General features: G+C 34.8%; 3 protein-coding genes across 4 annotated transcripts; 2 read left to right on the forward strand and 1 right to left on the reverse strand.

Annotated features, from left to right (window-relative positions):
- The first annotated feature begins 139 nt into the window (after nt 1-139).
- LOC105162442 (PITH domain protein (DUF1000)) lies at nt 140-5,018 on the forward strand. The gene is made up of 8 exons (XM_011080451.3): nt 140-312; nt 408-494; nt 1,500-1,623; nt 2,192-2,240; nt 2,329-2,386; nt 2,507-2,553; nt 2,643-2,720; nt 4,462-5,018. Exons 1-8 carry the CDS (start codon nt 274-276, stop codon nt 4,508-4,510), a joined length of 531 nt encoding a protein of 176 aa, XP_011078753.1. The 5' UTR covers nt 140-273; the 3' UTR covers nt 4,511-5,018.
- An 808-nt stretch (nt 5,019-5,826) lies between these two features.
- Nucleotides 5,827-7,999, reverse strand: LOC105162439 (uncharacterized). Of its 2 annotated transcripts, XM_088883932.1 has the most exons (3): nt 7,828-7,999; nt 7,657-7,741; nt 5,827-6,307 (listed from the first exon to the last, which is right to left on the reverse strand). In XM_088883932.1, the coding sequence occupies exon 3, from the start codon at nt 6,286-6,288 to the stop codon at nt 6,013-6,015; it is 276 nt and encodes a 91-aa protein (XP_088740058.1). In that variant the 5' UTR covers nt 6,289-6,307; nt 7,657-7,741; nt 7,828-7,999; the 3' UTR covers nt 5,827-6,012. The 2 variants fall into 2 exon arrangements, with proteins under 2 accessions (XP_088740058.1, XP_011078751.1); XM_011080449.3 differs by lacking the exon at nt 7,657-7,741 and having other exon boundaries at nt 7,828-7,987.
- Nucleotides 8,000-9,360: 1,361 nt separating this feature from the next.
- LOC105162438 (gamma conglutin 1-like) lies at nt 9,361-10,942 on the forward strand. Its single transcript, XM_011080448.3, has one exon. The coding sequence runs from the start codon at nt 9,420-9,422 to the stop codon at nt 10,713-10,715; it is 1,296 nt and encodes a 431-aa protein (XP_011078750.2). The 5' UTR covers nt 9,361-9,419; the 3' UTR covers nt 10,716-10,942.
- The last annotated feature ends 1,934 nt before the right edge of the window (nt 10,943-12,876 follow it).

Raw genomic sequence — 12,876 nt, forward strand, 5'->3', positions numbered from 1 at the left:
TGCGTTCAATTTCAAATTAAAATAAAATTAGAGTCCAAAAAATTTCACATGCAATGAGTTTCACTTGTGTTGAATTTGCTAAACCAAACCAAACACCAAACTATGAATTCTGCATTAATTTTGTGTTTTCAAGTAATAAACAACAAAAGTTGCTGTGGACAAATCTAGACACGATTAGAGAATTGTGCGTGACCCCCTTCTCCTCTGCGAATCTGTGTCCTCCCCTCTCTTTCTCTCTCTCTCAAAGACATTTGAAATTTAGCATCGAGAGCCATGTCCGCTGAATCGGCTTCTGCAATCCACAGAAATCAAGTAATTCTCCAATCTCAACCCTCTCTCCATCTATTAGTCTTTTCGACAACTTCTCACTGAGTATCGTTTGATCAAACTTTTGCATACGCAATTAGGTTGATTTACTGGACTTTGTCGACTGGTCTAGCGTGGAATGTTTGAATCAGAAGAACAGTCACTCTCTTCCGAATGCTCTCAAACAGGTAACTCATTTTATTGAAATCCATCGGAGACATTATTACGTAGGGTCTCTTTGTTGGACTTCTTTACTGTTTTCTCAAGTTAGTTGGTACGAGCTTTGAGTCAATTTAAGCTTTCTGAATAGCCAAAAACAACTATACTTGAAAGGGGTATTAAGGGGCTTGCCCTTTCTGTTGGAGTGTATGTGGTTTTACTTAGTTACTGGAATTATCTATTCGGAATGCATATGTTAATTGGTATGAGATTGGGAAAACAATTACAAATTTGAAATCCTGCCTAATCGTGTCTGCCATCTTAGAACCTTTCATTGATACATCCGTTACAACTACCACTTCTATCATGGCTGCCAAAGTGACCTTGTGAACCTTGAACTCTCCACCCCCAATTCCTTACATTCTGACCATCTCAAGTGTCGTACTTTTTTCTTTTCTGTGTTTCTTATTGACATGAGGAACAATATGTAGGGATTTTGAATGATTATTTAGAGGAGCATCTCCTCCATTTTTTAATTTGCCAAGTTTTCATCAGTTTGATGGATTGTTCAATCTTATATTTGGAGTCTGAGGCTGCAGTGTAGTTCTGATCATCCGATGTAGGCAGTAACAGGATGTACCAGAAAATGAGAGAAGTTTTGAAATGTTGAAAGCTGTTTAAAAATCTATTGGATGGTGCTATGCAATTTTAAGCCCTCAGTTTTATGTCCACCTGTTTCCTCTTTCCCCGTAATTGAGTACTTTTCTTTATGTATTTTTCTTTTTAGTGTTTTATCAAAATTTATTTGAATATCAAGATATTCAGGTAATTACTTGCTACAAATCACTCTAATATTATCAAGGTTGTCCTACATTGCTTCACATTTCTACCCCTCTTTGTCCTTTTTCTTCTTTGTTGATCTCAAATATTTTCTTTGGTTTGTGTATAAAGTGGGTAGATTATATGGTGATGCTGGTTGGAATTTATATGTGTTGCGTTTCTAGATTATAATTCATTTCATTGTTTGAAATCAGGGGTACAGAGAGGATGAGGGTTTGATTTTGGAAAGTGATGCGGATGAGCAGCTATTGATTTATATTCCTTTCAATCAAGTTGTTAAATTGCATTCTATTGTAATTCAAGGACCAGAGGAGGAAGGCAAGTAACTAATTCCTATCCTTTAAGCTCATTTACATTTTTTTAATAAATGTGTATTAATACGGCAATCGCTTGTTTTCCTGTTAAGCTTCTGATGCTGCTCTAAATTTTTATCTGAAACATATTTTGTTAATTTACTACTGAACTTTTATATTATAATATGACAACTCTGGTTAATTGCTTCTAATCTTTCAAACTTTTAGTCCCTCTCCTCCACCTATTCATTGTTCTCATCCCCTTGGATTGTAACAGCACCACGGAGAGTGAGGATGCTATAGATGTGGACCAGGATTAAAGATAACATGAGTTGCTATTGCTGTAAATTTGTAGGAATGGAGATGCTGTACAACATGAACTAATAAAATTAAATGGATAAGATATATAGAGAGACGATATCACACATAAACATCAGAGAGCGGGAAAATTTAAATCTCAAGACTTTTTAAAGGAATGCATAGGACCATCTGGAGTCCAATGGTTTCATTTTGAAAAGATTAACATTTACATCGTCAAAAAGCTTACTGGTTCAGTGTTGCTCCAACTTTGAATGCAATTTTCAAATTTCCAGGTCCAAAGTCTGTGAAGTTGTTTGCTAATAGGGAGCACATGGGGTTCAGGTAATATCTGGAGATTTTATTGTTTATGGGAGACTGATGCTTTAGCAGATAAATTTTGAACTATTTTTTATGATAATAATTTACACAGTAACGTCAATGATTTCCCCCCAAGCGACACTGTCATTTTATCTACTGAGAACCTTAAGGTAAACATTGGTGCTTCTGGTTGCCATCTGGTTTGTATGAATGAAGCATTACCTAGATGCTTGTGGTTGTAAATTTCGACATTATTTTGGTATGATGCTTGATATGCTGAATCTCTGCAGGGAAAACCAGTAATCGTCAAGTATGTGAAGTTTCAAAATGTCCGCAGGTGACTGTTATCTTTGAGCTATTATACTGTTTGGCATATGTGTCTTGTATTTAAAAATGCGGAGTGTCTCACTACTTATTCTGAATCAGCTTGACAATTTTCATCGAGGACAATCAATCTGGTTCTGACATTACAAAAGTTCAAAAAATTGTTCTCTATGGAACAACGTAAGTTTGTCATTGCATTTCTCTCTCAACCTTATTAGTTATTTCAGTTAGTAACTCCACACATTTATCAATGTCAAGATTCAGTTAGATGATTCAGCTCAAGTTGTGCAGTACCTATATCAATAAGAATCTGTATAACTTACCCTCCTTGATCTTGTATCTCTTTGTGATGTAATAGAATTGTTTGTCCCTCCTTGTTCTATTTAACAGAATGTACTAATTGAAAGATATTTGATGAACTCAATTTAGCTGTGAAGGTTCATTTAAGTGATAATATTGATTTGTATATTATGTCATATTTTAAAGTCATTTGATAGGATTGGATAATTGGTGATGGGTATATAGAGGTTTAGTAGAACTGTCCATTTATGGTAAGGGTTGAAAGGTGTCTAATGTTTAGATGTTTGGGCTCAGCCAAAACTGTCCAAAATTCAGTATCCACTCTATGGAGATCCTATCACAAATTCACATTATGTATGATACCTCCACAAAATTGACATTGGAATTAGTGAACTTTCAAAGTTTCAATTCTGTATGTTTTTCACACATGAAGTGGAGGATATTCTTAAACAGAGTTTAAATACTTATTACTAGAGATGGAGTAGTTTAACACTTTAACAAAAAAAGTATGTTACTCTTATGAGTTATGATAAGAACTTCTGAAATACTGATCGACTGTAACACCTTGTGTTGATACAGAAGGATAATACTTGTCTAGCAGAGGTTTTGGTAGAAAGAATTTGAATCAATTGGCTGATCTCAAGTTTAGTATAATACCGACTCCAAATTAAGTTGTGGAAGGGAACTGTAAACAATTGCAAGACATTGGTTACCTCCTAATTATTGACGTATGCTTAAGCATTTGAGGTCAGTTAGCTCGTTCTGAGATGATGATGGCAAGCCAAGAGCCTAAGTTGGGTCCTAATAGATCCTAAAGAGCCACTCTTTTGGTCGAATGCGGACTGCTAGGGAAAGCTGTTGATCATGAGCATGTGCGTTGAGAAGATTTTTGTAATACCCCATCTCACATTGGTCATGGAAAGAAAATGTGAAGAAAATACTCTCAGACATTTTGCAGCTGTTAATCAGTCCCCTAACAAGTTGGCAGGACCAAGAGACCAAGCACTAAACGTGCAAAATCTTGTAAACATCCTTACTTTAAGAGAGTGTAGAAAGACAAAGAAAAATAAATATAAGATCAATTGCTTAAAGTTTAAGTACTGATAGTTAACAAAATCAGAAATTTGTTTTAATTAGCATTTTACCGAGTACCAAGGAAGTTTAACAGGATTCTTTTCCTGTCAGTCTCAGCTAAAAACCTGTCACCGTACTCAAGTGGAAGATACTATGTTTTACATGTTAGATTTTCGGTCCTCCATGTGTTTGGGCATATATTTTGTTATCCTGATGTGGAGCTGCTTATGTTTTCACTTTCCAAATTATACTATAACTGGCATATGCTTTTGGTCCTTTATTCTTTTATAAACACATTATTTCTCCTTGAGAAGAAATTCGAATATCAGAAGACAGCTAGGCATGCATCCTTTTTCGCCATGGGTAGCTAGGGAAATACCTGTCATGTTCTTAGATGAGCTGTTCTTATAGGTCAAGGTTTACTTACTAGGTTGATTAATCTTGGTATGTGTTACATCCAGCTTTCTTAGAAATGTATGCATGTTTTGTTTGTAGGTTGCATGATTTCGATAATTTGTGCTATTCTTACACTGTTTTAATGCTACAGGGTGGAAACAACGGATATGAAAAGTCTCAAGAAAATTGAGGATCACTGACCCCAAAACGAGCGCAAGAGACAATCAGAATTTGTTACATTGGAATCATTTTCAATATCTTCTTCTTTAACTAGGAAATGAGATGTTGATCTGTTTTTCCTTTCCATAGAACTCTGATGACAACTTCCGCGAAGAGAGACGTACATGGTCTTATAGTTGTTACCTCTTTACATTTTCCAATTTGGGGCAAGTGCCTTCATGTGGAAGAAGATGGCAAGTATTTCTGTAGCTGCGTCATCCAAGCAATCTCAGGCATGGTGTTTCAATATATGGACAGAAGTTACCCCGGTTGTTGCCCTTTAGCTGTTTAAGGTGTGGTGTTGAAAGTGGGAGTAAAATTGAATATGACTATTTTGTGTGAAATTTGGTTCTAGAATCTCTATAGACTTGCTTTGGGTTCTGTCTTATTACAAACTTAAAAGTGCAGATCTGAAGATACTTGCACATTTTTGGGTTATTCTTCCGATGATTAGTTGTTGCTCATCAGTAAAAGCCCCTATTGATAGTACGCTGACTGTCGTCTATACAGTTCACCATGTCTAGTTCTAGTTAGAAGGGTTCTTCACGCATGCCTAATCACAAGTAGTCTTTTGAGTTATTGCTGCATCTCTCTGCGTTGGAAATAGTCGTTGGAGGGACCCCAGCCTGTTCATTTATGTTTTCATTTTCAATTTTCAGCTTTTGAAACAAGTAATTAAAATGAAAATACATATGTATTTTTATTGAAAACATATTGATTTAACACCACAATTAAATATAAAATACAATCTTATTAACTAATTTAAACATATTCTTATCTCACAAGAATCTATTCATACAGAAGAAAGAACACAGAGAGGAGTAGAAATTGGGATTAGAGATGAGAGAGAAGCAGAAGAGGGAAAAAAATTTTGAACTAAAATTTGAAGGATAGTTTTTTTAATACAATGTACTACTTTTTTGGTATCTTTAGGCTAGGCTACCTTTTCCCGGCATAAAATCAACAATTTGTAAATTCCAGCCAATTTTTGAGTCGGCAAAGACCGACAAGAAGTCTACATATAATTTCGCAAAACCAAAGAGGCATGCTTGTAATAGACTAAACTTTAATGGATCTGTATATAAAAATTTAACCATCTTCTCAGTTTTATTCCAAGATGAGTATCGCATTTCTATCTTGTCAGATTCCATTATACTATTTTATCATGTTCGTCACATGAAGCATTCATCTGCTATTTCTTCAGCTTCAGCATTTCTTTACAGTTAAAAGGGAGTATCTCCAATAGATCCAGAGACAAGAGGCAGGGCATTGGATACATTTATCTCAAACAAGTAGATGCACAGCAGAAGTGGCATGTTTCATTTAGCAAGAAATTCAGACAACCTACGATACTGATAGTACCAGGTTTCGAAAGCGCTTTGAGGTGAATGTCAAAAACAATCTTTGATAAATCAATCTCTAGTAGTGCATTCATGCTATTCTCAAAACTAATGTTGCAAAAAGAAGTGAACCTAGTAACAAGCTATTGCCTCTTCTTCGATTTCTTCACCGGAGGCTTTGGAGATATTTCATCTTCGTCTTCCGAAGAGATTTCCTCTGGTTCATCAGGAACATCATTTGGAATGTTATGCTTTGTAATGAAGTCCTTCAGAATGCTCATGCTCTGCTCCTTGACTGAAATCAGTTGCTCAGATACAAGGCCCTTGTTCGCTTGAGCCATATATGTCTCTGATCCAAGGTGAATGGTTGCTTTAACAAGTGTACTAGGACTATCAGCATTGAGCATTTGAGTTTCCATTATGCAAGTCTTACGGCTCCTGCACCATGGAAACCATCATTCAGCTTATATTTGCAATAAAGCACCATCAGGCTTACTCTTCCGGTATGCTAGCTCTCTGAACACTCAATAAAAGAATTCCGATCCTTACAAGCAGAAAGTATATTTCTCCCGGGCATTTATTACTAGGATCAAATGCAACATACCCCCTTGTAAAAACACTAATAAGAAAAAGATCCATGTGAACAAAAAATGGAAAAAAAAAAAAAAAGGAAATACGACCCCCTTAAACTTTCAGAAAAAAGAAAAGGCAACCTCTTGACACAAGAAGCAATAAGCTCTTTTTAAAAGTCCAAGGAGTCCAGTTGTCCTTTCAATCAGGGAAATATATTGTCCGGACTCTATTAACTCATTTATTACATGGTGTGCTAACAGAAAAAACAACCAACTGGTTTGACTTCTTTGAAACACCTACTCTAACCACACTCATCAGTATAGACTAGCCACAGAAGGGTCTTGTAGATGTAAAAGAACAACTCAAGCCTCACATTCACTATGGTAAGGACATTCCTTTTAAATATATCTTAATGTTTAAGTTAGTACCTGGATCAATCTACAGAAGTCCTGTTGTGGGCAATCAAGAGTAACCGAACATATCTTCGTAACCAGATATGACTCACATGATATGGAGTTCAATAGTTAAGCAGCTAATTATATATTACCTCCTATAAAAGCACTAACAAACACAAAACCTGCTAAACAAAAAAGTGGCAGTACGACCCCTGGCCTGCACTGCCCCTTTCTTTCTCAGGGGATGTTTTTTGCTTACGAGTGTTTTTCACAGAGGAGGCCTATTGCACTTGACACGCAATTTATGACACACTACATCTTCATTTCTTTGCAAAAAATAATTCCCCACAGTTTTATGCTAAAACTCAGCAGAACTGCAAGGGATAGAGTTACAAGAGGATGAATTGAGATCTAACTTCTGTATGTACGAAGAAGAATAATATGGTTGATACCGCATTTTATTGGTAACGAAGACCAAACCATTAACTACATAGCACCTTGAATACAGAGTAGCCCAAGCTTGGTGCTTCCGTCAACCCCATACAACCAATTATTACAGTCACCGTGAAAAGATAATTCAAAGCTTATGGAAGTAAGTACAGAGGAAGCTAACAGAAGACAATACAAATTACGTCGACAATTACACATAGAATTCACCTACCAATTAGCAACAATCTGCTCAGTTTAATAACAGTTTGAAGTGATAGATATGCAACTGATTCTAAGCTCCAAAATTCTCTATCCTTCTCAAACCACCCCCCCCCCCCCCCAAAAAAAAAAAGAAAAAATAGAAAAACCCTAACTGGATTCCTGGAATACCTTAATTCCACGTTTAAATGGGCAGTAATTTCCTAAACTTTTCGATCCAGACCGAATATTTGCATAGAAATAGGGCAAAAATTACCTGAACACAAAGCAGAAACAAATAAAGAAATCTCTAACGATAAAAGAATTCAACAGAAAATTAACACACAGAAATTTAATACTAACCAGGTGAGATGATGTAGCTGATGTTGCAGAATCTTGCCAGCGAGTGAAGGATGTGCGGAAAAGCAGCAAATATCTAAAACCTCAGCACGAACCCTACAATTTATTTTGCAGGCACTACATCCTAGCCATACAAGTTTGTCTACAAACAAAAAATAAGTAAATTACAATTATTTTTTATTTGGAATTGATATGGCTATATATTAATTCAAACATCTTAATTTTGGAGGAGTATATATATATATATATATATATATTTTAAGTAAGAGCGATCAACTATTATTAATGAAAATAAATTGATTATAATTGTTTTTGTCTATTAATATACAACAAAGAACAGTACAACAATCATACTTTGATTGATAATTTCGAATAAACTAAATTCGGTCAACATTTACTATTCAGTAGAACAACACAACTACTATTTAATGGAACCAACATCCCACGCGTAAGACGGGGTTAGAACCAATGACCTCTAAGGTCAAAGAGCCTCAACTTCGCCAACTAAGTTCGGCCTCATTAATATAGGATGAATACACTTAAGGACATGATGTGAAAATTTTCGATAAATTTCTTAATCACGTGATAATGGAAGAATTACAACAGAATTGAACAAAAAAATAAAATCTCACTGAACATAAACTACTATAAAGATTTCTATCTAAATAGATAATATTTTTATTAATTTATATTATTCATATTCTGTTTCTTCTCGATCTCCACATTAGTATAATACCGAAAATATTCAAATTTAACAACAAAAAAGAAACTTAATTATATATGGCATCAGACTAGCTAGAAAAAGTAAAATTTATTTGGACTTGGACACGAATGAGATTTTCTATTATAAATTTCATTCTATTTTCTACTCCATTCAACACGAAACAACGTACGTGGCAAGTGAAGTTTAATAATGTTGCCACGAGCATTGCATAGATGCCAAATGTACTTGTTTACAAAGAGGATAACCATTGCTGTTCCAACCCTCTTTAGCTAAAATTGGCTTCCCACCATATAATTCAAACGTCATTTACAACCAACACACATTTCTCAACTGCGCCCTAACACGAGAATTCACAATCACCACATTATTTGTCATACACCTTTTAGTACTTTGACATATGCTTTTCTATTACCATTCGTGTTGCATCATTTATTTTGTTTTATATGTATATAATTACAATAAAAAATTCAGTCCGTATTACATAGCGCCTGATAGCGCCTGATTCTAGAAGCTATCGGACCCGACTTCTTATGCTTAAAGACATTAAAATGAATACGGAATTTATAATTATATAAATGTCGGTTTTAATTTTTGAAACATGCAAATTCATAAATTTCAACTCTTCCCTCGTTGTCGCAATAATAGCTGTAGGTGCATTTGTATCATTGTAGTATCTAATTTACGATGATTGTTATACTAATTTAAAATTTTAATAAATTTAATATTTAATTCGAAAAACTAATTAATTAATTTTTTTGACAGCACTAATCCAATTTTGTGCCTTGGCCAAAAGTCTATAAATGCTGCCTGCAATACCATTCCATTTGATACCACCACTCATCTCAACCTTTGAATTCAAACATTTCCCCAAATGGCTTCAACCTTCAACATCTTTCTTCCCCTCATCTTCCATGCTTTGATTTGCATTACATCTGCAGTCCCTAACGTTCGAGCTCCCTTCAACCCTAATTCACTCATCCTGCCGGTGCGCAAAGACCCCGCAACCAACCTCCATGTGACCAGCCTCCGCAAGAGAACTCCTTCCGTGCTGGTGCCACTTCTTCTTGATCTAGACAGCCGATTCTTGTGGGTCACTTGCGACCAAAACTACTCGTCGTCAACCTATCATGCTCCCTTCTGCCACTCCACTCAGTGCGACCGGGCAGGCGTGCACTACTGCCATAAATGCAGGCTCGCTTCCGCTAGGCCCGGCTGCCATAACAACACATGCGGTGTACTCGTCACCAACCCCTTCACTGAAAAGCAAACGATCAGTGAAGTTGCACTAGATGTGGTCTCAATTCAGGCAATCGATCAAGCCTCCAATCGTAGCCAATGGGTCACCATTCCTCACTTCCTGTTTGCTTGTGCACCTTCATCACTTCTGCAAGGACAATACCCGCAAGCTGTTCAGGGAGTAGCTGGACTTGGTCATACAGCAGTTGCTTTGCCGATACAGTTGGCTTCTAATTTCGGCTTCCGGCCTCAATTTTCCTTGTGCCTCTCTTCCTCCACGACAGAAGATGGTGGGGTCTTTTTCGGAAACCTACCGTCCAAAGTACAGCCAAGAACTCTAACTTACACCCCAGTAACCATCGGTGCGCAAGGAGAGTACTATATACTGGTAAAATCAGTGAGGATCAACAACCAAACTGTCCCATTCAATACTTCTTTGCTCTCAACAACCAGAGGCTTTGAAGGGACACTGATAAGCACAACTACGCCTTACACAACGCTGGAGCACTCAGTTTTCAAGACCTTCACCAAGTTCTTTGCCGACCAACTAGCGGGAGTGCCGCAAGTGAAAGCAATACCGCCTTTCGGCCTATGCTTCAATGCAAACATCCTTCCACCAACAAGGGTGGGTACTCCCAACATTGATTTTGTCATGCAGAACAAGAATGTCACCTGGACATTTTTGGGAGTGGATGCGTTGGTGAGAGTAAGACCAAACGTATCTTGTTTGGCGTTTGTCGATGGTGGGTCAGATCCCAGAGCAGCAATCACCATTGGTGCATATCAGCTGGAGGGTAACTTTGTTCACTTTGATCTATTGAGATCTCGAGTGGGTTTTTATCCTTCGCGGCTCTCCCAGCTGTTTCGTTGTTCTAGCTTCAACTTCACCGGTGCCAGTCCCGCACTGGAGGTGGACGCGACGGGAGAGTAGAGCTTTTCTGCTGTGCCGGAGTTCGACGTCTACACATATATATAAATATGTATGTATGTATGTGTGTGTACATACAAGAGTTTATATGAACCTTGCTAGCTAGCTTTCCTTGGTGAGTGATATGGAGATAGCTTTACTTGTAAATTTCAACCACTCATCATTTGTAACATATATACTTATTAGCATCTAAATTTATGGCTCATAGTTTCATTTGGCTTTCAAAATAAGGGTATATTAGTTTTTATTTAATAAATAAATTTTTAATTAATTAAAATTTATAAAATTTGCTAATATTAATAAAAAAATAAATATAAATTTATAATTGACCTATTACAAATAAGAAATTTTTTTAATTAAACTATCACTTTTTTATTTTAATGCGATGAATTGTTATTAATTAAAATAAAAATAATTATAATAATCTTACTAAATAAATAAAATTTAAACTAACACCTATTATTAATTAAATATGTTCACATTATGTGAGAGGAAAAACAAAATTTCACTAAAGGGCGATACCTTTTTTGAGGCTAAATTTCATTATATCCCTATATTTTGTTAAATTAGTAAAAAAGCCCCTTATATTTTAGAAATAGGCAAAAAAAACTTTTCATATTTTCAAAAGCGCAGCAAAAAAACCTCATTACGTAACAATTGACGGAATGTGGCATGGACGGGCGGGTGGTGCGTTTTGTTGTTGGTTTCTACCGTTTTGGTCAATATTTTATGCCATTTTGGACTAAAATACCCTATATATATCTATATAAGATACTAAGGTTTTTTGGCTTGTTTTGTGTGCATTTGTTTTGCCAGTATGACTGAACTATTAAATGAATTATATTTGAATTTATTGCATTATAAAAATTATACATTATACATTATTATTTTTTATTTTAATTTTTTTTAAAAATACCAAAAAGATAAAAATATATTTTACTATACATATTTATATACATTATTTAAAAAAATTACATTATAAAAAATAATATACTAAATTTTATTTTTCAAATTTAGGTTAAATATTTTTAATGGGGGTAGTTAAAAGAAAAAATAATATTTTAAATAATGTACTAAATTTAATAAAAAATACTTTATATACTAATTATAAAAAATATTTTAAATAATAAAGTAAAATTTTAAATTATTATTTAGGTTAAATATTTTATTAGTTATGCTATTTTTATAAATAATATTTATTTTAAATTAGTTATTGTATATACTTAAAATAAAAAAGAAATGCAATATATATATATCAAACAAAATAATAATTAGTTAATTAAAAAAATTAAAACTAAATTTAATTAAGTTAATTAAAAATTAAAACTAACTATATCTAATAAAATTAATTAAAACTAACTATAATTAAGTTAATTAAAAAAATTAAGAAAAAATTGGGGGCGATGGTGTCAAATTACGTTATTTTCCCATATCTCCACCATCCGACCACCTCTCGATGTAAGTCTATCATTGTTGGAAAACTCATTTAATGACGAGCATTTTAACACCTCACCCACATTCAATTTACAAGATATTAGTGAGTTATCTCTATTTTTTCGTTCAAAAAATTCTAATCTGCGCGTTTATCTTCTATCGCTCTTTTTTTTGCCGTCCGACCACCTCGCAACTCGAGCCTACCACTGTTGGAAAACTCGTTCGGAAGGTAAACAATTTGACACTCCACCCACCACTAATATTCTAGCCTTCGACGAGTTATCTGCATTTTATCATTCCAAAAATTCTAAAACCACGCCCCCGTCTTCTCTCTCTTTTTTTTGTCTGATGTTGCTATCATCAGATCGTTAGATGGCCGGGGTTGGGGGGAGGTGGGCAGTAAGCAACAGGGTGGGGGTGGTAGTAGGATTTTTTTTAAAAAAATCTTTATATATATAATAATTTATTTATTTTATAATTTTTAATTATTATAAGGGATATAATGACCAGACGATGTTAAAATTTAACGCCATTAAACATCAGTTAGAAAAAAGAGAGAGTGAGCTGAATAAAAAAAAAAAAACAGAGAGCGTTATGCTTTTTTTTTTTTTTAAAAAAAAAAGAATTTTTTGTTGAATTTTTAAAATATAGAAGGGTTTTATGGAATTTATCCTTTTTTTTTTAATTGAAAAACCGGTAACATAAAAGTCCAATATGGAATGTGGACCGG

The sequence above is a fragment of the Sesamum indicum genome, linkage group LG1 (genome assembly GCF_026168435.1).
Source record: "Sesamum indicum cultivar Baizhima isolate 11 linkage group LG1, ASM2616843v1, whole genome shotgun sequence".
NCBI classification, from domain to species: domain Eukaryota; kingdom Viridiplantae; phylum Streptophyta; class Magnoliopsida; order Lamiales; family Pedaliaceae; genus Sesamum; species Sesamum indicum.

What these genes read in the sequence shown, in the direction of transcription:
- LOC105162442 (XM_011080451.3), top strand. Translation starts at nt 274, where the DNA reads ATGTCCGCTGAATCGGCTTCTGCAATCCACAGAAATCAA. An exon ending in TCAAGGACCAGAGGAGGAAG is followed by an intron (nt 1,624 to 2,191) that starts GCAAGTAACTAA and finishes TCAAATTTCCAG; the next exon opens with GTCCAAAGTCTGTGAAGTTG. An exon ending in ATTGTTCTCTATGGAACAAC is followed by an intron (nt 2,721 to 4,461) that starts GTAAGTTTGTCA and finishes TTAATGCTACAG; the next exon opens with GGTGGAAACAACGGATATGA.
- LOC105162439 (XM_088883932.1), bottom strand. Translation starts at nt 6,288, where the DNA reads ATGGAAACTCAAATGCTCAATGCTGATAGTCCTAGTACACTTGTTAAA.
- LOC105162438 (XM_011080448.3), top strand. Translation starts at nt 9,420, where the DNA reads ATGGCTTCAACCTTCAACATCTTTCTTCCCCTCATCTTCCATGCTTTG.